The sequence below is a fragment of the Pecten maximus genome, chromosome 10 (genome assembly GCF_902652985.1).
Source record: "Pecten maximus chromosome 10, xPecMax1.1, whole genome shotgun sequence".
In the NCBI taxonomy this organism is placed as follows: Eukaryota; Metazoa; Mollusca; class Bivalvia; order Pectinida; family Pectinidae; genus Pecten; species Pecten maximus.
In genome coordinates this window covers 401235-429231 of record NC_047024.1, presented here as the reverse complement: position 1 = coordinate 429231, position 27997 = coordinate 401235, and the positions used below count along the sequence as shown (strand labels likewise).

The 27997-nt window shown below is 39.3% G+C and overlaps 1 protein-coding gene across 1 annotated transcript; it reads right to left on the bottom strand.

The window, feature by feature from the left end:
- On the bottom strand, positions 1 to 25515 carry LOC117335367. The gene is made up of 3 exons (XM_033895319.1): positions 24327 to 25515; positions 12204 to 12606; positions 1 to 450 (listed from the first exon to the last, which is right to left on the bottom strand). The coding sequence occupies exons 1-3, from the start codon at positions 25488 to 25490 to the stop codon at positions 116 to 118; spliced, it is 1902 nt and encodes a 633-aa protein (XP_033751210.1). The 5' UTR covers positions 25491 to 25515; the 3' UTR covers positions 1 to 115.
- Between the last annotated feature and the right edge of the window lie 2482 nt (positions 25516 to 27997).

Below are 27997 nucleotides of genomic sequence, written 5' to 3'. Positions count from 1 at the left end.
TTACATTTTATTGTTTTACAAAAACATCAACATCTCTATCACCAATATCACGGCGACGTCGTTTATAGATTTAATGTTTGATTGTTTTGAAAAATCAACATCCCCACCACCAATATCATGGCGTCCTATTGCAAAGATTACGTTTGATTGTTTTGAGCATGCCCCATAGATTTGGAATGTCTACGATCAACATGCCCACCGCCAATATTACGAGGACAGTCCCGGCCATGTACCCAGCAACCTTGGCGGAAGTTCGGTGGTCTCGGGCGCAGACCAATGTCCGTTTATGGTTAGAGGTTGCGCGCTTTGCTACAAGCAATTCCTGCTTCAGCTCCGCCACCAGATTCTCCAGCTGCTCTTGACTGTAGTTGCTCTGTTGACACGAATATCCATAGCATTCGCACGTCTGGTTCAATGTTTTTGTAGTTTTTTTTGGCATCTGGGTCGTGACTAGAAATAAAGGAAAATATGATAAAACATGTACCATAGTCTATTATACGTGACTGACCACGAGAAAATCAACCTGTTTTGTACGGGATTGATCATAGTCAAACATATCTCTCGTGTCTATTGTACATGATGGACAATAGAAAAATATACCTCTAATGTACGTGATAGACCACAGTAAAATATACCTCTAATGTACGTGATAGACCACAGTAAAATGTACCTCTAATGTACGTGATACCACAGTAAAATGTACCTCTAATGTACGTGATACCACAGTAAAATACACCTCTAATGTACGTTATAGACCACATTAAAATGTACCTCTAATGTACGTGATACCACAGTAAAATGTACCTCTAATGTACGTGATTCCACAGTAAAATGTACCTCTAATGTACGAGATAGACCACGGTAAAATGTACCTCTAATGTACGTGATACCACAGTAAAATGTACCTCTAATGTACGTGATAGACCACGGTAAAATGTACCTCTAATGTACGTGATTCCACAGTAAAATATACCTCTAATGTACGTGATACCACAGTAAAATGTACCTCTAATGTACGTGATACCACAGTAAAATGTACCTCTAATGTACGTGATACCACAGTAAAATGTACCTCTAATGTACGTGATACCACAGTAAAATGTACCTCTAATGTACGTGATACCACAGTAAAATGTACCTCTAATGTACGTGATACCACAGTAAAATGTACCTCTAATGTACGTGATACCACAGTAAAATGTACCTCTAATGTACGTGATACCACAGTAAAATGTACCTCTAATGTACGTGATACCACAGTAAAATGTATCTCTAATGTACGTGATACCACAGTAAAATGTACCTCTAATGTACGTGATAACACAGTAAAATGTACCTCTAATGTACGTGATACCACAGTAAAATGTACCTCTATTGACGTGATACCACAGTAAAATGTACCTCTAATGTACGTGATACCACAGTAAAATGTACCTCTAATGTACGTGATAGACCACAGTAAAATGTACCTCTAATGTACGTGATACCACAGTAAAATGTACCTCTAATGTACGTGATACCACAGTAAAATGTACCTCTAATGTACGTGATACCACAGTAAAATGTACCTCTAATGTACGTGATACCACAGTAAAATGTACCTCTAATGTACGTGATACCACAGTAAAATGTACCTCTAATGTACGTGATAGACCACAGTAAAATGTACCTCTAATGTACGTGATACCACAGTAAAATGTACCTCTAATGTACGTGATAGAGCACAGTAAAATTTACCTCTAATGTACGTGATACCACAGTAAAATGTACCTCTAATGTACGTGATAGAGCACAGAAAAATATACCTCTAATGTACGTGATACCACAGTAAAATGTACCTCTAATATACGTGATAGAGCACAGTAAAATGTACCTCTAATGTACGTGATAGAGCACAGTAAAATGTACCTCTAATGTACGTGATACCACAGTAAAATGTACCTCTAATGTACGTGATAAACCACGGTAAAATGTACCTCTAATGTACGTGATACCACCGTAAAATGTACCTTTAATGTACGTGATAGAGCACAGAAAAATATACCTCTAATGTACGTGATACCACAGTAAAATGTACCTCTAATATACGTGATAGAGCACAGTAAAATGTACCTCTAATGTACGTGATAGAGCACAGTAAAATGTACCTCTAATGTACGTGATACCACAGTAAAATGTACCTCTAATGTACGTGATACCACAGTAAAATTTACCGCTAATGTACGTGATAGACCACGGTAAAATGTACCTCTAATGTACGTGATACCACAGTAAAATGTACCTCTAATGTACGTGATACCACGGTAAAATGTACCTCTAATGTACGTGATAGACCACAGTAAAATGTACCTCTAATGTACGTGATACCACAGTAAAATGTACTCTAATGTATGATGGGCCCGTAAATGGTACCTCTTAAAGGTACGTTTATAACAGTTAAAATTTATCTCAAGTATGAAGGGCCAAGTAAAATGGACCCCTAATGTCCGTTTTGGGGCACAGGAAAATGGCCCCTTTAAGTAGGTGGGTACAAGTTAAAAATGTACCCCTAATGGTACGGATGAGGGCCAAGGGGGGAAAATGGGGGCTTAAGGTACGGTTTTTTGGGTAAAAGGGGACAGTAAAATGGGGGGAAAATTAAGGTAAAAAATTTATAAAACAAATTACCCCTAGATGGTCCGTATTAGGGCCACGGTTTTAAAAAGGACTCTAGATGGTACGTTTTACCACAGTTTTAAAAGGCCCCGAATGGTTTCGTTTATGGGGCACAGTTTTTCCAATTTATCTTCTAATGGTACGTAAATTTACCAAAAGTAAAATTACCCCTAATGGGGACGTTTGGGGGACCAGTAAAATGGACCTCAAAGGTACGTTTATAAAAAAGATGGGGGTTTAAAATGAACCCCAATTTATGATAAAACAGAAGGGGCCCCACGTATAGGAAAAGGGGAAAATTTAAAAGACCCCCATTTACGTTTAAACCCCCGTAAATGGACTCAATTTTGAGGAATACCAAGGTAAAATACCTCTAATTTCGGGATGAGGGGAACAAATATACCCCAAGGGAAAAGTTTTATTGGGCCCGGGAAAAGGAAAATCTAAGTCGGGGATACAGTAAAATTCCCTAAGTAGTGGAATTTGAGAAAGGAAAATTTAATCCAAGTTAAAGGGCCACATAAAAAGTTACCTTATGTACTTTGATGGGGCACATAAATGGTACCCTTAAAGGGGAAAAAGTTTATACACAGTAAAATTTTGAAAGTATGGGGTACCAAAGGAAATTTAGGTTTAAAATAGTGGTTTTAACCAAGGGGGAAATGTTACCCTAATGGTACGTTTATACCACAGTAAAAGGTTACTCTATAATTTAGTTTTCCCCCCGGGAAAATGGATTTTAATGGTACGATGGGGGACAAAAAAATGGACCCCTAAAGAACTTACCCCTTAAAAGGACCCCTTTAAATTTAGGTGATAACACAGGAAATGGAAACCTTAAAGGTACGGTGGTAACACAAATTAAAATTAACTCTAAAGACGGTGATTTACCCCAGTAAAATGGACCCTTAAGTAGGGTGGGGACAGTAAAATGACTCAATGTGGGATTTTCCCAGTAACTTACCCTAAAAGGTACGTTTATAGACCAAGGTAAAATTTTATTCCTAATGGTACGTTTATGGAGAGTAAAATGTACCCCTTTTTAAAAAGTAGTGGGTACCACAACGCAAATATACCCCTAATTACGTGTTTTTGGGACCCCCAAAATGTATTCTAATGGTTAATTGATACCCCCCCGTTAAAATGGGGGGACCCCAATTATGATGGGGACAGTAAAAATTTATTCCCAAATGGGGGGAAAAGTTTAAGAAACGAAAATGTAACCCCTATGGGGGAAAAGTGATAAACAAAGGTAACATTTAACCCCCAAGTATGATACCCAAAAGTTAAAATTTTTCCCCTAATTACGGTTTTTATGGGGCTACATTTGTGGGCACAGGTAAAATGGGGGACCTTAATTTACGTATGAGAAACCCAAAATGTAACCAAAGGGGACGTTTATAGAAAAGTAACAATTTTACCCCAAGTAGTGGGTACCCAAGGGGGAAAATGTTACCTCTAATTTTAAAGTTTATAGAAACCCGTTAAAAGGGGGACCCCTAATGGTACTTGGTGGAAATACAGTAAAAGGTACCTCAAATATTGGCTCAATGGGGCAATTTTACTCTAAAGGGAAAAGTTTATCCAAAGGGGGAAAATGGGGAACCCCTATGGTACGTATACACAGTAAAATGACCCTTGGTTTAAAACAGTTTTAAAAAGGACCCCTAATGTCGTGGGTGGGCCACGTTTTATGGGCCAACCTAAAAATGTCCTCTTAAAGGGGGGAAAATTTCCACAAGGGAAAAAAATGGACTTACGTAGGGGGAAAACAGTAAAAGTACCCCAATTTTGAAAGGGCCAGGGAAAATTTACCTTATGAGGATTTACCCCAAAGGGGAAATGGCCCCTAATGGAAATAATAGGGCACAAGGGGGGAAAGTTCTCTTTTGTTACGTGAAGACCACAGTAAAAGTACCCCTAATGGTTTCGGGGGTGGGCCCAGGGGTTTAAATGTCCCTCAATGGTACGTTATACCAAAGTAAAATGGACCCCTAATGGTACGTTGGGGGCACCGGGGGGAAAATTTATTCTAAAGGTATTGAAGGGCCCAAATTAAAATGTACCGTAAAGGGGGAACGTTTATGGGCCAAGTAAAATTGACCCCAATGAGGAAAACAGTAAATTGGTACCTCTAAATTTCGGTGATACCACGGGTAAAATGTTAAATTTAATGGGTACGTTTATGGGCCACCCGGAAAATGGGCCCCAGTATGAAGGGCCACGGGAAATGTATTCTCAATTGGTTTCGTTTTACCACATAAATGGTACCTTAAATTACGTTTATGGGGCACATAAAAGTATTCTCTAATGGTACCTAAAGGGGCCCATTAAAATTTAACCCCTAATGGTACTTGGGTAAATAAGGCACAGTAAAATGGGGGTTCCGTTCTGGCTTTAATTACGTTTATACCACGGGGGAAATTAACCCCTAAAGGGGGTTAAAATTTATACCACATTTAAAATTTTCCGTAATGGTCGTTTATGGGGCCAAAAGGTAAAATGGACCCCTTTTTAAAATTTAATTGGGGTCAAATTACAATGGGGGCCCTTATGGTACGTTTATTTTTCCACGGTATAAATGTACCTTTCTAAATTGGTACGTTTATGGGCCACAGAAAATGTACCTTCTAAGTAGGTGGGAAAAAGGAACATTTACCCCCTAAGGTACAGGGTAGAGCACAGTAAAAGTATTAATGTTTTGATACCACAGTAAAATTTACTCATACTGGGTTTTGGATGACCACCGTTAAAATGTATTTAAATTTCGTGGACACAGTTAAAAGGACCCCCAAGTAGGGGGAAAACAGTAAATGGACCAATGTAAAAAGGTTTTATAGACCCGGGGGTTTTAAAATTATAAATGTACTTACGTATGGTGGGGCACCGTAAAAAGTACCTCTAAGTAGTGGAACCCCAGAAAAATACCCAGTAGGGATAGCCAAAGGTAAAAGGGGGATTGGAATTTCGGAACCACAGGGGTAAAATGGTAACCCCCAAAGGTACGTGTAGGGGGAAAAAGTAAAATGGTCTCTAAGGTACGTAATTGGGCCACGTAAAAGTTACCCCTAAAGGGTACGTTGGGTGGGGCACAGTAAATTGGGTTTTTTTTTTTTTTAAAACCCCCTCTTTTAAGGTACGTGAACCCCAGAAAAGGGGGACCTCTAAGGTACGTTTATGGCCCACGGGAAATGGACTTCTTAAGGTACTTTATAAGGGTCAAGTACAATGTACCTTAATTGGGGGACGGATACCACAGTTAAAAAATGGACCTTTCTTTAAATATGGGGGACCACATAAATGGTACCAAATTCTAATGGACGGTACAATTAAAAGGGGACCTCAAGTAGGGGATACAAAGGGGGAAAATGGGGGCCCCAAGTAGGTGGACTTTCAGTTTGATGGGGCCACGTAAATGGACCCTATTGGGTACGTTTTAGGCCTAAAAGGGGGGGCTAATGTATGGGAAGGGGCACAGTAAATGGTACCTTAGGAAAAGTTTATACCACGTAAATGGAATTTTTTTACTTGGGGTGGGCCACGGTAAAAAATGGTACTTAAAACGTTTATTGGGCTAAACATTAAAATGTTATCTATGTCTGATCCCAAGTAAAAGGGGGCATAAGTATGAAACCCCAGTAAATGGTACCTTTAAAGGTACGTTTATAAATAAAATGTACCCCTTTAATTAGGGGAACCAAAAGTAAAATTGGGACCTAACCCTTTAAGGGCACAGTTTGAAGGGCCACAGTAAAAGGGGGACCTCTAATGTTTTCGTGGCTACAACCCTGACAGACCCCAGTAGTGGCTACCCCCAAGGGGGAAAAAAGTATTTGGTACGTAATACCACCGTAAAAAGGCCCCTAATGGGGTTCTATGAGGTAAATATACCCCTTTTTGATGAAACCCAAAAGGGAAATATACCCTCTATTGACGTTTATAAAACAGTAAAGACCCCTAAGTATGATGGGCTACAGTTTGTAGAACCACAGTAAAATATACCTTTATTCGTTTTATTACCCACAGGGGAAATTCCCCCAATGTACTTCAAAAGGGCACATTTACATTATACCCTTAAAGTCCGTTTAAACAGTTTAAAGGACCGGAAATCACGGATGTAGACCAAAAGTTTAAAAGATGGGCCACATTGAAAGACCCCAAGTAAGGTGGCCACAGTTAAAATGTTTGGGCGTATGGGGGCTACGTTTTATGGGAAAATATTAAAATGGGACAAATTAATTTTTTTTTTTGTAATACTTTGATTGGGTCCCTAATGATGGCAAGGGGCACATAAGGAAAGTTTCTCTAGAGGGCCCAAGATTTGGCCCAAGTATTATGGGACTAAAATTTTGATGGCCCACAGGATGATGGACTACAAAATATCAAATTTGGGCAAAAGATGATGGGATACAAATATGATGGACCACAGTTATGATGGACTACAGTAGTGATGGACTACAGTATGGTGGACTACAGTATGATGGACTACAGTATGATGGGACTACAGTATGATGGAACTACAGTATGATGGACTACAGTATGATGGACTACAGTATGATGGCCTACAGTATGGTGGACTTACATGATGGGGACCACCAGTATGGTGAACTACAGTATGATGGACTACAGTATGATGGACTACAGTATGTTGGACTACAGTATGATGGACTACAGTATGATAGACTACAGTATGATGGACTACAGTATGTTGGACTACAGTATGATGGACTACAGTATGGTAGACTACAGTATGATGGACTACAGTATGTTGGACTACAGTATGATGGACTACAGGATGATGGACTACAGTATGTTGGACTACAGTATGATGGACTACAGTATGGTAGACCACAGTATGATGGACTACAGTATGATGGACTACAGTATGATAGACTACAGTATGATGGACCACAGTATGGTGGACTACAGTATGATGGACTACAGTATGATGGACTACAGTATGATGGCCTACAGTATGATGGACTACAGTATGTTGGACTACAGTATGATGGACTACAGTATGGTAGACTACAGTATGATGGACTACAGTATGTGGACTACAGTATGATGGACTACAGTATGATGGACTACAGTATGATGGACTACAGTATGGTGGACTACAGTATGATGGACTACAGTATGATGGACTACAGTATGATGGACTACAGTATGATGGACTACAGTATGATGGACTACAGTATGATGGACTACAGTATGATGGACTACAGTATGATGGACTACAGTATGATGGACTACAGTATGGTGGACCACAGTATGATGACTACAGTATGATGGACTACAGTATGATGGACTACAGTATGATGGCCTACAGTATGGTGGACTACAGGATGGTGGACCACAGTATGGTGAACTACAGTATGATGGACTACAGTATGATGGACTACAGTATGATGGCCTACAGTATGATGGACTACAGGATGGTGGACCACAGTATGGTGAACTAGAGTATGATGGACTACAGTATGATGGACTAGAGTATGATGGCCTACAGTATGGTAGACTACAGTATGATGGACTACAGTATGATGGCCTACAGTATGATGGACTACAGTATGGTGAACTACAGTATGATGGACTACAGTATGATGGACTACAGTATGATGGACTACAGTATGATAGACTACAGTATGATGGACTACAGTATGGTGAACTACAGTATGATGGACTACAGTATGATGGACTACAGTATGATGGACTACAGTATGATGGACTACAGTATGATGGACTACAGTATGATGGACTACAGTATGATGGACTACAGTATGATGGACTACAGTATGATAGACTACAGTATGATGGACTACAGTATGATGGACTACAGTATGATGGACTACAGTATGATGGACTACAGTATGATGGACTACAGTATGATGGACTACAGTATGATGGACTACAGTATGATGGACTACAGTATGATGGACTACAGTATGATGGACTACAGTATGATGGACTACAGTATGATGGACTACAGTATGATGGACTACAGTATGATGGACTACAGTATGATGGACTACAGTATGATGGACTACAGTATGATGGACTACAGTATGATGGACTACAGTATGATGGACTACAGTATGATGGACTACAGTATGATGGACTACAGTATGATGGACTACAGTATGGTGGACTACAGTATGATGGACTACAGTATGATGGACTACAGTATGATGGACTACAGTATGATGGACTACAGTATGATGGACTACAGTATGATGGACTACAGTATGATGGACTACAGTATGATGGACTACAGTATGATGGACTACAGTATGGTGGACTACAGTATGATGGACTACAGTATGATGGACTACAGTATGATGGACTACAGTATGATGGACTACAGTATGGTGGACTACAGTATGATGGCCTACAGTATGATGGACTACAGTATGATGGACTACAGTATGATGGACTACAGTATGATGGACTACAGTATGATGGCCTACAGTATGATGGACTACAGTATGGTGGACTACAGTATGGTGGACTACAGTATGATGGACTACAGTATGATGGACTACAGTATGATGGCCTACAGTATGATGGACTACAGTATGGTGGACCACAGTATGGTGAACTACAGTATGATGGACTACAGTATGATGGACTACAGTATGATGGACTACAGTATGATGGACCACAGTTTGATGGACCACAGTATGATGGACCACAGTATGATGGACTACAGTATGGTGGACTACAGTATGATGGACTACAGTGGGATGGACTACAGTATGATGGACTACAGTATGATGGACTACTGTATGATGGACTTAAGTATGATGGACTACAGTATGATGGACCACAGTATGATGGACTACAGTATGGTTGACTACAGTATGATGGACTACTGTATGATGGACTTCAGTATGATGGACTACAGTATGATGGACCACAGTATGATGGACTACAGTATGATGGACCACAGTATGATGGACTACAGTATGGTTGACTACAGTATGATGGACTACTGTATGATGGACTTCAGTATGATGGACTACAGTATGATGGACTACAGTATGGTGGACTGCAGTATGATGGACTACAGTATGATGGACTACATTATGATGGACCACAGTGTGATGGACTACAGTATGATGAACGACAGTATGATGGACTACAGTATGATGGACTACAGTATGATGGACTACAGTATGACGGACTACAGTATGACGGACTACAGTATGACGGACTACAGTATGATGGACTACAGTATGATGGACTACAGTATGGTGGACTACAGTATGATGGACTACAGTATGGTGGACTACAGTATGGTGGACTACAGTATGATGGACTACAGTATGATGGACTACAGTATGATGGACTACAGTATGGTGGACTACAGTATGGTGGACTACAGTATGATGGATTACATTATTGTGGACTACAGTATGATGGACTACAGTATGGTGGACTACAGTATGATGGACTACAGTATGATGAACGACAGTATGATAGACAACAGTATGGTGGACTACAGTATGATGGACTACAGTATGATGGACTACAGTATGATGGACTACAGTATGATGGACTACAGTATGATGGACTACAGTATGATGGACTACAGTATGATGGACTACAGTATGATGGACTACAGTATGACGGACTACATTATGATGGACTACAGTATGGTGGACTACAGTATGATGGACTACAGTATGGTGGACTACAGTATGATGGACTACAGTATGACGGACTACAGTATGATGGACTACAGTATGACGGACTACAGTATGATGGACTACAGTATGATGGACTACAGTATGATGGACTACAGTAGGATGGACCACAGTATGATGGACTACAGTATGATGGCCTACACAGGGGGTATGATGGATTACAGTATGATGGACTACAGTATGGTGGACTACAGTATGATGGACTACAGTATGATGGACTACAGTATGGTGGACTACAGTATGATGGACTACAGTATGATGGACTACAGTATAATGGACTACAGTATAATGGACTACAGTTTGATGGACTACAGTATGATGGACTACAGGATGATGGACTACAGTATGGTTGACTACAGTATGATGGACTACAGTATGATGGACTACAGTATGACGGACTACAGTATGATGGACTACAGTGTGATGGACTACAGTATGATGGACTACAGTATGATGGACTACAGTATGATGGACTACAGTATGGTGGACTACAGTATGATGGACTACAGTATGATGGACTACAGTATGATGGATTACAGTATGATGGATTACAGTATGATGAACTACAGTATAATGGACTACAGTATGATGGACTACAGTATGATGGACTACAGTATGATGGACTACATTATGATGGACTACAGTATGGTGGACTACAGTATGATGGACTACAGTATGATGGACTACAGTATGGTGGACTACAGTATGGTGGACTACAGTATGATGGACTACAGTATGATGGACTACAGTATGATGGACTACAGGATGGTGGACTACAGTATGATGGCCTATAGTATGATGGACTACAGTATGATGGACTACAGTGTGATGGACTACAGTATGATGGACTACAGTATGATGGACTACAGTATGATGGACTACAGTATGATGGACTACAGTATGATGGACTACATTATGATGGACTACAGTATGATGGACTACATTATGATGGACTACAGTATGGTGGACTACAGTATGATGGACTACAGTATGGTGGACTACAGTATGACGGACTACAGTATGATGGACTACAGTATGATGGACTACAGGATGATGGACTACAGGATGATGGACTACAGTATGATGGACTACAGTATGATGGACTACAGTATGGTGGACTACAGTATGATGGACTACAGTATGATGGCCTACAGTATGATGGCCTACAGTATGATGGCCTACAGTATGATGGACTACAGTATGATGGACTACAGTATGATGGACTACAGTATGATGGACTACAGTATGATGGCCTACAGTATGATGGCCTACAGTATGATGGACTACAGTATGATGGACTACAGTATGATGGACTACAGTATGGTGGACTACAGTATGATGGACTACAGTATGGTTGACTACAGTATGATGGATTACAGTATGGTGGACTACAGTATGGTGGACTACAGTATGATGGACTACAGTATGATGGACTACAGTATGATGGACTACAGTATGATGGACTACAGTATGATGGACTACAGTATGATAGACAACAGTATGATGGACTACAGTATGATGGACTACAGTATGATGGACTACAGGATGGTGGACTACAGTATGATGGACTACAGTATGGTGGACTACAGTATGATGGCCTACAGTATGGTGGACTACAGTATGATGGACTACAGTATGGTGGACTACAGGATGATGGACTACAGGATGATGGACTACAGGATGATGGACTACAGTATGATGGACCACAGTAAACATTGTATCTAACGTATGTGATATAGACCACCGTAATACACTGATTTAACAATTGTCTCTGTAGAGTGGTTAACGTTACGCCCGGCGTTATGATGAATGAGGTACATGCTAATTGCCTATGCATACCTGTCTGTACCGACATGTTAGTGTATTCTCCCTGTAATGTTGTAATACGTCTCAGTAAGGTTGTTGTATAGGATGATATATCATAGGTTGGTTCTGTTGATAATTGATGATGCGTCGGCGTAGACTCTTCCCTGGTTGACTGATGCGTCGGCGTAGATGGTTCCCCGGTTGACTGATGCGTCGGCGTAGACTGTTCCCGGGTTGACTGATGAGTTAGCGTAGACTGTTCCCGGGTTGACTGATGCGTCGGCGTAGATGGTTCCCCGGTTGACTGATGCGTCGGCGTAGATGGTTCCCCGGTTGACTGATGCGTCGGCGTAGATGGTTCCCCAGTTGACTGATGCGTCGGCGAAGACTGTTCCCCAGTTGACAGAGGAGTCGGCGTAGTCTGTTCCTCGGTTGACTGCAACAAGCAAAGCATTGTTCTGGATAATAATACTGCTCATAGATAACTGGAACAACGTTGAAGTGTCCCAGCTGTTGTATGTCAATATTTTCTTAATAAATGTAATAATAAACTGTGTGTTCGCGAAATACTTCGAGGAGATATATACATACAAAGGTACGCATGATACAGGGGACATCTATAACTTGAATACAGAACGCTTAGTAGCTCAACCTCCTTTCACTTTCAACGAAGCACCAGGTATCGACGAAGTGAATAATGAGCACATCCGATATGGTGGCAGACATTTAATGATCGTCAAGCTGTTTAATGCAATTAAAACATATGTATATATACCAAAAACCTGGAGAATAGGTATAACTACCCCGGTATACAAAAGAAATAAATCACGTGACAATCCTGACAGCTATCGGCCAGTCTCTTTACTTCAGATGATGTATACATTATTAGAAAAGGTAATATATAAAAGGTGTGCAAGAGCATCTCGCAATTCCAAAAGATTCAAAACTGCGAGCGTCTACTAAAATAGAGAGACTGTAGAAAAGGGAGAAACGCTCTACTTGCCATATTCGGAACTGGGCGTGACATTACTAGCAGGAATCCCATTACCTTAACGATTCGGAACTGGGTTTGACATTACTAGCATTAATCAGATTACCGTTACGATTCTAAACTGGACGTGTCATTACCAACATTAATCCCGTTACCGTTACGATTCGGAACTGGGCGTGACATTACTTACATTAATCCTATTACCGTTACGATTCGGAACTGGGCGTGGTATTACTTACATTAATCCTATTACCGTTATGATTCGGAACTGGGCGTGACATTACTAACATTAATCCCATTACCGTTACGATTCGGAACTGGGCGTGACATTACTAACATTAATCCCATTACCGTTACTAAAGTATATAGATCTGTAGTTCTCCCTAGCGCACTATACGGATGCGAGATCTGGAACAAGATGCTGGTTGCTGACTACACCCAAATAAATCAATTTTAGCACTAGGTAGCAAAACGTATACTCGGCGTGGAGAAACGAACCAGATCGGACACGGTAGAAAGTATAATTGGAACATATCAAATAACGGCAGAAATTGATATAAGAAAACTCATTTTCCTACAACTTCTTATATCTCTCTCGCCATCCGCACAAACGAAACACCTATTCTTTGTCGGTTACATTATTATACGAACGGCAAGGAACACTCTCTTGTACACAGCGCTTTGGTATCCGATACAGTTAGAATACCTGGAAAATACCGCATAACGAAATTTCTAACGAAATACTTAGAGACTCGATACTTCCCACCGAAATCCAAATGGAAACGTATAGTTAAAAAGGACACTCCGATATAAAGAAAACAATGAGCTAAAAATACGTATGGAAGACGACAGAGATTTTACAGAGAAATACACCATACGTACAGCGAGCCGTACAGTCTACTTCGATTTGGAAAAACGAAAGATCAAATACAGTGTATATGTGCTAAAAATGCTGGTGTGTATTCCACATACTGTCGATAAGATATGTGGTTCCTTTAACGAAGTATAGGGTGACGAAATAAAACATTTAGTCATGCGGTGTCAGTCTACAGTAATATGTAGAGAAAGCTATTTTGAAAGTATTAAGGACAGCTTTCCTATTGAACTTTATATGCATTTGTCCGATTTACCTGAAGAACACATATTGCATGTGTTGCTGGGTAAGACGTCTGTTATATCCGAGAACATTGACATTTCAGATGATATCCTGCATGAATTAATGTATCTAGGAGTACGATTCTTATATCGGTGTATCCCGACGAAGGTTGAAGGTGTGATAATTTAGAACATGTATACCAAATACATGTAGATATATACTTTGTGTTAAATGGCGACAAACAGAACTGTACAAATCTACATTATACAATATTTTCTTATTTAGCCTGGATATATTAATTCAGTATCGTCAGACCATTTCATATAGATGTAGAAAGTTAATTACTTAACTTGAAATAATCTTATAATGAAGATCATTAACACTGTACATGTACATCTTTATAGCTAATTAGGTATAAAGTATTTTGAGTAACTTCAACGAAATGTATTCTATGATTGTAATATATATTTTATATATAACTTAAACGAAATGTATTATATAATTGTAATATATATTTTATATATACACATGTATATAATATATATTACAATCATATAATACATTTCGTTTAAGTTATATATAAAATATATATTACAATCATATAATACATTTCGTTTAAGTTACTCAAAATACTTCAAAATATATACATGGGGTCTAGTAAGTAATAACGACGGTATAAACCAATATAGGTACAGGATCCTAACAAACAAATGTTCGTTGTAAGTAAATTGTCGAATTTTCGAAGCAATATGCCCCTTTATCAAGACACAGGTAAATTACATACGATCACATATAGACATAGAACATGGAACAGTTACACAAATATATATATCCTCAAATTCAGTGGTGTTTTGGTCTCCCCTACATACTGCATGCTACACTTGGCACACGTAATAAGGTATATTACATTGGCCGATGTGCAGGAGACCGACTGAAGGATGCGGTATATCTGTCCATTAGTCTCACAATTGAATGAATTGTGCTGTGATTGTACGGACAGAATTTACAACTCTTACTGCTACATGTTTCGAAACAGCCCGTGGCAGTAGCATGAGATGGTGAAGGTAGCTTACGACTGACTACCAAATTTTTGATGGTTTTTTTGTCTGCGGTAAGCTAGTATAGGGGGTTCCGGGGCAATAACCCCGAGTTTGCTGGACGACAACACGATGTGCCAGTGTTTCTGGAAGATTGTTGACAATGCGGGCATGAAAGGTTACCACACAAGGTACTCTTCCAGTTTTTGGTCTAGCTTTGTATTCCAGTGTATGATTGATTAATTTTCAATATCTGACACAAAATTTCAATTGAACTATTTGTTTTGATATTTGAAGTACACTGTATAATTTTTTAATAATACCTACACGAGACAGCATTAATTGACTAACAGTTTAAGATTTCTCAGAATAACATACTACAGCAGGAAAAATTAAGGAATGTATTAAACATTTTACAAAAGAAAGTGTAGTTCTTATCAAAATCTTCATTATGTGCTTAGAGAACACATCAATATTCTCTATAAATATTGTCATGCTGGATGGCTCTCTGTAGTCTTTTTAACTAAAAAGTACAAAGTTTTAGGTACAACCTTTAATTGCGGTAAAAACTCCATGAACAACGGAAAACGTGCTTGCACAGAACATACATCTTCCACGAGTACCTATTGTTGCACAAGAAAAGTAGCAAGGACAGAACCCGTTATCAGGAACCCGCGACATCGACATGAGTCTTCCCAGGATGGTGACCAATGTCAAAGGAGTATTGACTGATTTCCTCAAGCCATCTTGTTAGCTGTCCTTGCGATTTGAATAGGAAGAGCCAAGACAAGCGGCTATGATCGGTGCGTAACGAGAACCTACGGCTAAGAATGTAGTGCTTGAAATGTGAACAGAAGCCCACAGCTGCTAGAAGTTCTCGTCGTGTCACGCATTACTCTTCTTTGGTAGGCGTCAGTCTTATTCCTGCATAGGCTACAACTCAACCCTAACCTTAGCCCTAACCCTAACCCATACCATTTGTCATATAAGTAGGTCCCATAGGGTAGGATCAAAATCTGCCGAATATCCTGGGAATATCATTGTACGTTTCCTGTCCTACAGGACGAGATCTGAGGTTTATGACACAGGAAGAGAATGTACCAACATTAAAGTGATAGAGAATCTATTGTTAGTTCTAACATTCCTCTTTCTATGTGAATGAAGTATTTATCAAACATTGCGCTTCAGCTTTGCCAAGGCCATATATCATAAAAAAGCAAGCAGTTATTTCCGGTACGTGGACGGTGGACGGACGAATAGTGATCAGTAATCATCATGGTGGTCATGCCCATGTAACTAAATTATCAGAACTTAGCGGTTATGCAGACCAACCCACATCCACACCCGCACCAGCCAAACCAACTCAACCACCTCGGATGAAACTACTAATGTTAACTGTACCCGCCACAAAACCAACACAAAGAACTACCAGGCACAGCAGAGTACCCCTGATAGATCGATTCGACCGACACTAACGGAAAAAAGATTCTCGTCACTGACTGCTGCTGCTGTTGGCTCTACTAGCGACCAGTGCATTGTAATGATGGAACAATACCAGTTTTTGCAATTATTGCATTTTTGCCAGTGAAATATAGAAATTTATGAAACTAATAAAACTTATATTTTCACTGCAGCGATGTCGTCCTTATCTTCACCAAACGGAGTCAGCTTAGGACCATGCATCGATGACATATGACTATCTCCCTAACAGTTATTGTTAAGCTTCCCTTCTAAAGTGAGCATTTCAATCCTCTTACGATGTTCCTCTTTGGCCCTTTCTTCACGCTCCTTCTCGCGTTCTTGTTGAAGAACTACCCTTTCCTTCTCTGACTGGAGTTCACGCTCGTGCCGTCGCTGCCCTGTAGGTAGGGCGCAAGACTTATATCTGCTGCTACCATTGCATGATCGTAAGAGGCGACTAAACTTGGGATCTTATCTTTTCTCTTCTTCCTTAACAACTTTCTTCTTCCTAATGTCTCTCTTGACAATGCCTCACTTTTGGCCTATAGTTGAGCATTCGCCGCTGTGAGGAGGGCTTTGGGTTCTGTCCCCTAGCCGAGACATACCGGAGTCTTTAAAAAATGGTAGTTGCTGCTTTTGCTTAGCGCTCAGCATATTAGTAGTGGGGCGACTGGTTCGCCCATTGTCAGTATAATGTGCCTGGGTGGGGTGTGCTGCTGGGTGTCTTCGGCAGTATGCTTCAGTAACGTAGAACTATAAATCGGCAAAAGTTCCGGCCTATCACAGGGAGACTTAACCCGAACATACCACAGCCTCCCAAAACACACATACGCACTCGCCACACGCATGCATGTCCCACACAAGGCAGGCCGTCCTTAAATGACCATAGCTGTTAATAGGACGGTAAACAAAATATACCAAACCAAACCAAACTCGTGCCGTCGTCTCTCTTCCTCTTAGTCGCTTCACGTCGAAGTTTGCGTACCTTGCGTTCTCTGGCTTGCTCCCCGTGAACAAACTCAACAAGCGGTGCACCTGACAAACCAATTCCATTGCCTAATGCTATCAAGTCTTTCAAGGCTGACATACTTCTTACAATAACTATGAAACATATACAAACAACAATGTAAACAAATGTGTGCATTACAAAACCTATACAGAATTGTATAACCACACTATCCCACCGCTGCCACCATAAATTGTAACTGGATGAGCATATTGTCAACTCTTGTGAAGGAATAGAAACACAACACAATATATTAACATTTACAATATTTAATTACCATATAAATTATGAAAAAGAGTACCAAATTCGCCCGCTCTCACTTCCACATGCTCAATAATATAGATAAATCCACAAACTTAGGATACATAGTATGAGTTGGCAGCATTCAAAACGTTACTATAATGTTTTTGTTAGAATAGATCACACCGGTAGGCAGATATCCATCACGGGATGTCACCAACGTCTAAACACAGCTCTCTGCACAACATAAACAGATTCAGCAACATGCCTCATCCAAAACAGTTCCGGTGATGATAGAACTAAAGAATCATAGTTCATCCTAAGCCTTGGCGTTTCACTCAATATAGATAACTACAGTACCCAGACCACTTAACTACCTCACATCATTCTGGTCCCCTCTCCTTTCAATACAATATAATATAAATAAACCCCTAAATAGTTGTTACTATATCTGCCTTAACTACCTACCATAATACTGACTTGGTAAACTACATATCTCCAATAAAATAACTACACCCTAAACTACGGGAAAATATGGCATACGACACCTTAATATTTACTAAGCTGATGTAAGATTTCAATAAATTTTATTTACGATAACAGGTTAACAACAACTAAACAAGTCTACATTTATCATAGAAAGGGTCACACAGATCCCTGTTGTAGCCGTCCCCGCTCACAAAGACCCGGAGAGGCCACCAAAAGCTCCAATTCGACGACGTTTATGACAGGGGGTATTACCACACGTCCTGCTGGTTCATAGCTTGGGTCGAAGAGAGCGAATCGCATCTCCCGTCACAGGAAAGTCCACACAAGGGGAAGTAACTCTTCCGAGATTCCCAACATTCCTCCCCGTTTTATAAGATTGGAAATAGTGTCAATTTAAATAAATACTGAGAGATTAGCAACTGATATTTGACATTACATAAAATTATAGAAATCTAAGTAGATTATAGTTATCTGTAAATATAATCTTATGAATTATACAGTTTTTTCGAAACGAATAAAGTATATTACTTAACATAGTCATTCAAGTAGGCTGTTTTTTTCACTTTTCATCCACGTCTAGTCATAACCTCGGCGTCCATACACTTTCCGTCAGCACCGCACTGTTCGCGGTCAGAATCCGAAGAATTGTCAGTTGGTTCTTGGTCACGAAGAACTTCGGAAGAAGTATCTGCACCACTTGCGCCATCCTTCTCAAGTACCTCCTTAATTTCTGCAAGCTGACATTAATCTGTTTTGACCACTGTTCGGTCAGTTAACATGGCCCATTCCAGTTTGACTGTTCTCCATCACTGTGCCTTTTTTTACAGTCAGCCTTAAAGTGTCCCTATTCACCGCAAGAGTAACATCTCCCGTGGTTCTTTTCCATTTCCCAAATTGAAGGAACTCAACTATCCAACGAGATCTTTCAGCACCGATGTAATCTCTGACAATTCTGATGCCGACTCAATGGCATCAATGGTCTTTTCATCTGCTCCTGGAAGTCCATCCGTAGCAAGAACATGTACCCTTTGGGAAAGATCAGCAAGGGTTTCATTCTCCCTTTGCCTCAAAAGTTGTAGGTGCCTTCGAGCTGAGGTTGGAGGTTCCTTCTTGCTAAATCGCTTTGATAGCTTTCTACAAAGCTGATCGTAGCCATCATGCCTCAATTCCCTCGCGAATTCTAATACCTTGTCCCTCAAACAGTCAATAAGCCTGCTTTTTATTTCTTTTCGTCGCCAACCATACTTCTTTGCTTGCCGCTCATGCTGGTATAAAAATGATTCCCAGTCACCTTCTCCTGTGTATGTTACCACGCGTCCTGCTGGTTCATAGCTTAGGTCGAAGAGAGCGAATCGCATCTCCCGCCACAGGAAAGTCCACACAAGGGGAAGTAACTCTTCCGAGAATACCAACACTGACATGCACTCACCTTAACACGTGTGTGGTATGACAATATACACCATCACCACAGCCTAGATAAACATTTAACACCATGTATGTAATGTTACATTGTTATAATACAACTATAAAAAACATCTTACTATTTGTACATGTCATATAAGACCCTATTATATCAATAAACAATACGCTAAGCGCACCTGTATACACTCATGCAACACACGGGTATGTATCATAACTAAAGATATTCAACTGTATAGAACCTTTGTGTTTATCTACATAAGAGGTCAACAATATTCAATATCTACATATGTGTTTTTTTATGTACGGTACTCACCGCAAGCTGAAGTTTGCGTATTTACGTCCAATACCCGTGATATAAAGTCGTAATGCCGCTACCCCTGTATGTTGTTTACACCGCGCGTGCTTTGTCCTATATCCGGTCACACATCCGGTATTCGTCTTTTTGCACGAAATACAAACATGCGGAAAGTACAATGATATGTTACATATGGAGCATGTCATTCGCCAACCTAGGATAAAATAACGCGGTGTCATCCTGACCCCAAGCTGTTCCTCTGTAGGCTGATCGTTAAGCTCTATGACTAGTCATCTTAAACTTTTACAAATGCTAAAAGTTCTTTTCTATCTACTTCAATTTCTTGAACTTCCCTATCAATATAGCACTGATTGATAATGTCCAGTTCTAACCGACAAACCCACTTCCTCGTAAACAGTTCTGAAGGACGGAGACCGTCCTCTAGTAAGTCGATGAAATAACGCTCTTTTCCTTTTTTCTGCAATCCCGAAGGTCAGCATTAAATTTGAAGGTTGTTATCCCAAGTTCAGTATTGAGAGCATTCAATAAACTAACTTGTCACGCAACCTCGTCATCTGTTTCCAGGAACACATGTGGAGATTTGTGACCTTTAATGTCATTGTAAAGACTAACAGAAAAAACTGGTCCCATATATATTGAATCTTATGTCCATCTTAAACTGTGTAATCTCTCGCACATTTGTAATTGTTTATGACTTTGTTCACAGTGCAAACACAGTTTCCAGTAATATCTACGTACTTACTCTGCTTTGTTTTAATATCACAGCTGCCGCCCCAGAAATAAACATACACAGGTTTACCAAATTTCCTCTTCAGTATTGGGATGTGCTCCTTGAGTAAGGCAACAAGGGTTGATGATTTATCGTCACCTTCACAAGTGAACTGAATGGGTAGCTTAGGAATGTCATCCCTTCATACAGTTGCTGACACCCCGGTTTTCATATATACGAATATATGAGCATCGGGGGTGTCATTTTCACGGAAGTTTGATTCAGCCCTCACAAGCTAGAGAAGGTCTAAATACACGTAGACTACAACAAATTCCCAATTTCCTGTAAGTGGGACTGATATCGTCCGATTGGACGGGGAAAATAGATGGTTTAATCCACCGGTTTACCTTATACACACATGTACATGTATCTAGGGTCATTAGGTATATACAAATTTGCGGGTGTATCAGCTGCCGCCAATGCGGGTATACCTTGCCAATGGATGGATATTGTTTATATGCAGTTGAATCTAGGATTTAGTCGCATTTAAGGATCATTTGGGATCGGACATTTCTCTTGCCCGTTCTTTAATCTTCCTATAGTACCACTGTGTTCTGTTTATCGTATTGGATAGATTAAAGGAGAACTATAATTTCATCCGTTTTACTGAATTAGGATGATTTTTCTCTCCTTGTTATGTTACGCCAATAGGTGGCGCGATGTGTATAATGTTCACGTGCGAGAGGAGCAAATACGGGCCTACACGTGGCCTAGTACCTTGGCTCGTCATACAGGCGACACAGGTAACGTACTACAGTACATATATATATATATATATACCTATATTTTTATTTTTAATACTGGTTGGTTTAATTTACTGTTTATCATTTGAGCGTATAACTCATCAATTGAGAGTACATTTAGTTTGTTGGAATCTAATGACTTTAGTGATAGCTTTATGGAATGGATAGTATTAATTATATTGTCTTTATGTTTGACGAATGTTATTTGATTTTATTAAATCATGCGGTACCTCTGTCACTGTGAAATACATTTATGTGTTTTTGTTCTGTTTATCCTATTGGATAAGCTAACTGAGAAACGCATTACATATGTATGTAGTCGTCCAATACCGTATGTTATGAAGTTAAATTGACATATCAAATAGGAATTTTACACTTCCCATCCAGGAATGTCTCTTATCCACGCTGTTGTTGGTTTGTTCATCATTTTCTCTGAACGATACGGCATAAATCGGTTATTTTTCTCTGTTTTAATCGAAGTGAGTTTTTGTATCTCAATATTTTTATATTTATGCTAAATACTTTATATCAATTATGAATATGATGTTGAAGATCTCTTTCAAATACGACCAAGAAAAATTAAATGGTATTAAGAAACATAACAAAATATGAACAGATGAATCTTGGTGATTTGAACTCGGAACCTTCAGGTCGCTAAACAGAGGTTTTACCGTATAAGCAATGCGAACTTGTTGTACGTGAAGTTTATGTTATCAGTTATAGTCAGTATAGCTAATGCTAAATTAAAATATTTTATCAACCACATTTCCTTTTTTTATACCGGCGCCTCGGAGGACCAATTTCGAAGAGAAGGATTTTACTTGTCTTTGGGAACATAAAATAATAAAACAAGACATTGTAAAACTTGCGATGCGCTTTATGTCAAAAAACATTTGAACGCGGGAAAACCCCCCTCAAAAGTTGTAAATAGCCCAAGGATGCAACTTTAAGGTCATTTAATAAAATATCCATTGAGTTAACAAACACATTCTTTCGCTAATAAGAATATTTATCGTAGATCATAGATTTAAGGTTTGATTAATTGTTTTTATTTTGAAAGCGGCCACTGTTAGGTCGAAACAGGCCAATATACGCCATACCTCTTTGACAGTGAAAGGGCTAAATGACTTAAAACAACCCACAAACATAGTTAACCAACCAGTTATCTCAATGTCTAAACATCCACAAACATAGTTAACCAACCAGTAATCTCAATGTCTAAACAGCCACAAACATAGTTAACCAACCAGTAATCTCAATGTCTAAACATCCACAAACATAGTTAACCAACCAGTAATCTCAATGTCTAAACATCCACAAACAGAGCTTACCACTAAAATATGTCATAGACAAAAAGCAATCTTTGGGTTACCCTAACCCTATCTATAAGGTTTACAACCTCTATTCTCAAAGTTTATAAACAATCGATAAACATAGTTGACCACTCAGAGTTGACCAGCCTACACTCTCAAAGTTTATAACCAATCGATAAACATAGTTTACCACTCAGAGCTGACCAACCTACTCTCTCCAAGTTTATAAACAATCGATAAACATAATTTACCACTCAGAGTTGACCAACCTACACTCTCAAAGTTTATAAACAATCGATAAACATAGTTGACCACTCAGAGTTGACCAGCCTACACTCTCAAAGTTTATAAACAATCGATAAACATAATTTACCACTCAGAGTTGACCAACCTACTCTCTCCAAGTTTATAAACAATCGATAAACATAGTTTACCACTCAGAGTTGACCAGCCTACACTCTCAAAGTTTATAAACAATCGATAAACATAGTTTACCACTCAGAGCTGACCAACCTACTCTCTCCAAGTTTATAAACAATCGATAAACATAATTTACCACTCAGAGTTGACCAACCTACACTCTCAAAGTTTATAAACAATCGATAAACATAGTTGACCACTCAGAGTTGACCAGCCTACACTCTCAAAGTTTATAAACAATCGATAAACATAGTTGACCACTCAGAGTTGACCAGCCTACACTCTCAAAGTTTATAAACAATCGATAAACATAGTTTACCACTCAGAGTTGACCAGCCTACTCTCTCCAAGTTTATAAACAATCGATAAACATAATTTACCACTCAGAGTTGACCAACCTACACTCTCAAAGTTTATAAACAATCGATAAACATAGTTGACCACTCAGAGTTGACCAGCCTACACTCTCAAAGTTTATAAACAATCGATAAACATAGTTGATCACTCAGAGCTGACCAACCTACTCTCTCAAAGTTTATAAACAATCGATAAACATAGTTGATCACTCAGAGCTGACCAGCCTGAACTCTCAAAGTTTAAAAGTCATCCATTAACATAGTTTACTATTCGGCGACTTCAAAGACTAAAATAAATCTCCAGCAGAAACTACCACTTAGCTCATTCAAAGGATTGGAAGCGAGAGATATGGAATGCATATAAATTATATATAGTTTACATTAGCTTGAATATTCTTGTTGATGATACGCATCTTTTGTTTAATATACGCAGCTGCTGCTAGTCTAAAAGGAACTACTCATAGAGTAATTCATCAGAAAAAAATACGTTTACTCACCAATTTTCTGAAAACTATAGGAGCTCCCATTGCTTCGTTGTTGTGATATCCATGGATGTAAGCGGAGAGCATACAATCACCGAATCTACAGCTAAGTTTGTGAGAGCCTGTGCTGATACCTATCCTTGCATAGTAGTACTCGAGTATAGATGTGAAACTGACCGGTTCGTTGTCTAACAAAACATTTCCCTTTGTTGTGCTGAATAAAACAATGACGGTTGTAAAGTCGGTGGGTTTAGAAATGAACATTCTAATTTGTGTGGACTGAAAAACGATAGTTGGTTGAATTCTGATCATGGCCGGATCAAATCGGCTACTTCTCACGAGCATCGTTACGGACACGTGCTTACTTGCTTCTACGTAACATTTGCGGTCTGTCATATCCCTGGAAACCGATGACCCAGCCTCATTTAACGTAATCTGTGATTGTGCTATGGGAACATCACAAGTAACATTCACCTCGGTGCCTGGGTAGACAGCGACAATGATCACGTCAAACTCGGTAGATAAGGGTGGTATAAGCATGTAAAAATCGGACCACGTCTGTACAGGGGCAAGTTGCTGCACCAGATGGTTACTCATCCCGATAGCCGTGTACTCATTGCCACTGTAGACACTTACGACAATATCCGATGATATGTGAGTTCCGGTCAAACTACCTGAATCTGCAGCCTGAACCAGCAAAGTATCGAATTCCTCTAGGGTTTCTGTGAAGGACTGTCCGGTACTGTAGCTTTTCCCTTTATGTCTGATAATGCCGTTTACTGTTATTGTAACATCAGTATCATCATATCCGGCAACAATGAGGATTTCCGCTCGATCGTTTGCGGTCACAGCATAGTAGGAAGTTCCGAGTGAGTCTTCAGGGAGAGCATGGAAGCTATCAGTATAGGAGTAAGTCCCCTGGTCCGCGCGATTATTGCCTGTGATGATAAGGTTCTGGCTAGATGAAATAAAAATTCCTTTCCTGTGTGTACCTGCTTCTGTAACCTCAAACTTCCCCGGGACAATCAGAGTATAGCCAGACATTGCTGACACAATTAACTCGACATAATATGACATGTCATTATGTCCCCTCGCAACGACAGTAGCTGGTTCTGTGTTCACTGGGTTCGGGTTAAAGATGAAGATGGATAATTTCTTTGTGGATTCCTTGCTCTTCATGAAGCCCAAGATGAAATGCGTGGAGCTCAGGCAAACTGTAATATATATATATATCCTTCTTGATTACCTAAAGCGAGTGCGTATCAAATCAACAAGCAAACAGATAAATACAATCACAGTCAATGTACAAATGTATCGGCATAATAAAAAAAGATGTAGCAGGGTATTCGAATATACAAGTGTAGTTGGGTAATCGAATGTAAAAATGTATCGGGGTACTTCGATATACAAGGGTAGCGATGTACTCGAATATACAAGCGTAGCGATGTACTCGAAGATACAAGGGTAGCGATGTACTCGAATATACAAGCGTAGCGATGTACTCGAATATACAAGCGTAGCTATGTACTCGAATATACAGGCGTAGCGGTGTAATCGAATATACAGGCGTATCGATGTACTCGAATATACAAGCGTATCGATGTACTCGAATATACAGGCGTAGCGATGTACTCGAATATACAAGCGTAGCGATGTACTCGAATATACAAGCGTAGCGATGTACTCGAACATACAAGCGTAGCTATGTACTCGAATATACAGGCGTAGCGGTGTAATCGAATATACAGGCGTAGCGATGTACTCGAATATACAAGCGTATCGATGTACTCGAATATACAGGCGTAGCGATGTACTCGAATATACAAGCGTAGCGATGTACTCGACTATACATGCGTAGCGATGTACTCGAATATACAGTGTAGCGGTTTACTTCAATGTTCAAGTGTAGCGGGGTACTTCAATGTAGAAGTATAGCGGGGTACTTCAATGTACAAGTGTAGCGGTTTACTTCAATGTACAAGCGTAGCGGTGTAATCGAATATACAGTGTAGCGGTTTACTTCAATGTACAAGTGTAATGGTTTATTTCAACGTACAGCTTGACGAGAATATATTTTATTGAACAGCTCATTTGAACAGGTAACAGAGAGAAATTAAATTGCATCATTTATAATTATCATAAAGACTTACAAGTCTCATGTGGAATATGCGCATTTAAATAATTCGTTTATTGAGGTTGAGTTAGAATTTTGTTTATCCTACTCCGGATTTGTATATTTATAATTAGTCGTGATCATCCGAACGTTTAGAGTTTGTATTTGTAGTCCCAGATAGCAACCCTAGCGTAACTATATTGTAAACATACTGCTGGTAACAACCTTGACGATGACATTTCAATTATCATAAGATTATGTGTGTATATATATATAACCAGATGTCAACATAGAATGCTAAGTTTAAACGTCCTTATCTATTCTTTTAAAGAGTTTTATACATTGCAGAAATGTATTGCAACCAGTAAAGGAGACCAATAACTGAATTTTGATAATGAATGGAAGAAATTGGAGATTAATTGATTTTTTCTGCTGTTTAGTTTTGATTTGATTTTTTCAAATACAAAAGTCCAACGACATACATTCCCTTAACCCTGCTTTTATCCCTTTTTCACAAATATACATATCCATATTACATCAATAACCCAAGTTTCTCTCTCTGTCTCTTGCTTCCTACCTTTTCCATATGTGTACGTATTCTAATATTCAAATGATTCAAAAACAAAATGAATCAATAAAGAATAGAAATTTTATAAATAACTTTCATGAGCAGGTTATCAGAAGACATTGCAACAAATTCGTAAATAACAGGACGAGAAGACCCGTTTTATTCCGGATATTACAATAGTAATGATAATGGCATTGCTGTTAACACGTTCCTTTAACTAGTATCTAGCTTCCTGGTTCCAACGAAGAATTAAGTAAAATAAGTTGAAAAGCACTCAACATCAATTTAAATTGTGACTTCCTTTGTTATGGCTTTCCTCTCTGCCACATTCATTTCATTGCCCTTAGGGATGCTGCAAACCCAATAATCATTACAGAGGAAATTTTCAATATTTTTTTCTCCATCCCTCCAACTCCTTGGAAGCCAGTCCCCCCTCTTATACCGCAATGGATTACCTTTCCCTAAACACAAGACTTTGTCCCCCCCCCTCTCATGTGTTTGAGAGTTAGAGGCTGAAATAGATATAAGAGATTAATAAAACGGAGGATTCAGAATAAGTTTACAGAATATCTTGTTACTTATATACAACAAGAAGGAACCTTACATCAGTTGCATTATAATAAATGTACATATCTACACTTTTATCTAAATCGCCCGCAGTCTACTTCGCAAAACGAAAAGTACCATAGTTATATGTGGAACCAGTGCAGGAATAAAACCCACAACAGTTAAAACAATAAGACCACAATAGGCTTTATAAAGGAAGTGGTATTTTACTAAACTATGGAACTACGATCTTCGCCTAAGGTAGAATGTTACTGGGAGTCAGATTGTTGTAACGTATACATCCTCCCATATTCTTTTATAATGATATCGATCGTATTTGTTACCATAAATGAGCTCTATATTTCAAAGTGAAATTATTGTAATTTTATTTTTTATTCCATAATGTGGCGACTGTCAGCAGATTCTCAAAACGACCCTATCTTATAAACTGATTGGAAT

What these genes read in the sequence shown, in the direction of transcription:
- LOC117335367 (XM_033895319.1), bottom strand. Translation starts at nt 25,490, where the DNA reads ATGAAGAGCAAGGAATCCACAAAGAAATTATCCATCTTCATCTTTAAC. An exon ending in CTATAGTTTTCAGAAAATTG is followed by an intron (nt 12,607 to 24,326) that starts GTGAGTAAACGT and finishes TGCTTGTTGCAG; the next exon opens with TCAACCGAGGAACAGACTAC. An exon ending in TAACATGTCGGTACAGACAG is followed by an intron (nt 451 to 12,203) that starts GTATGCATAGGC and finishes CTTTATTTCTAG; the next exon opens with TCACGACCCAGATGCCAAAA.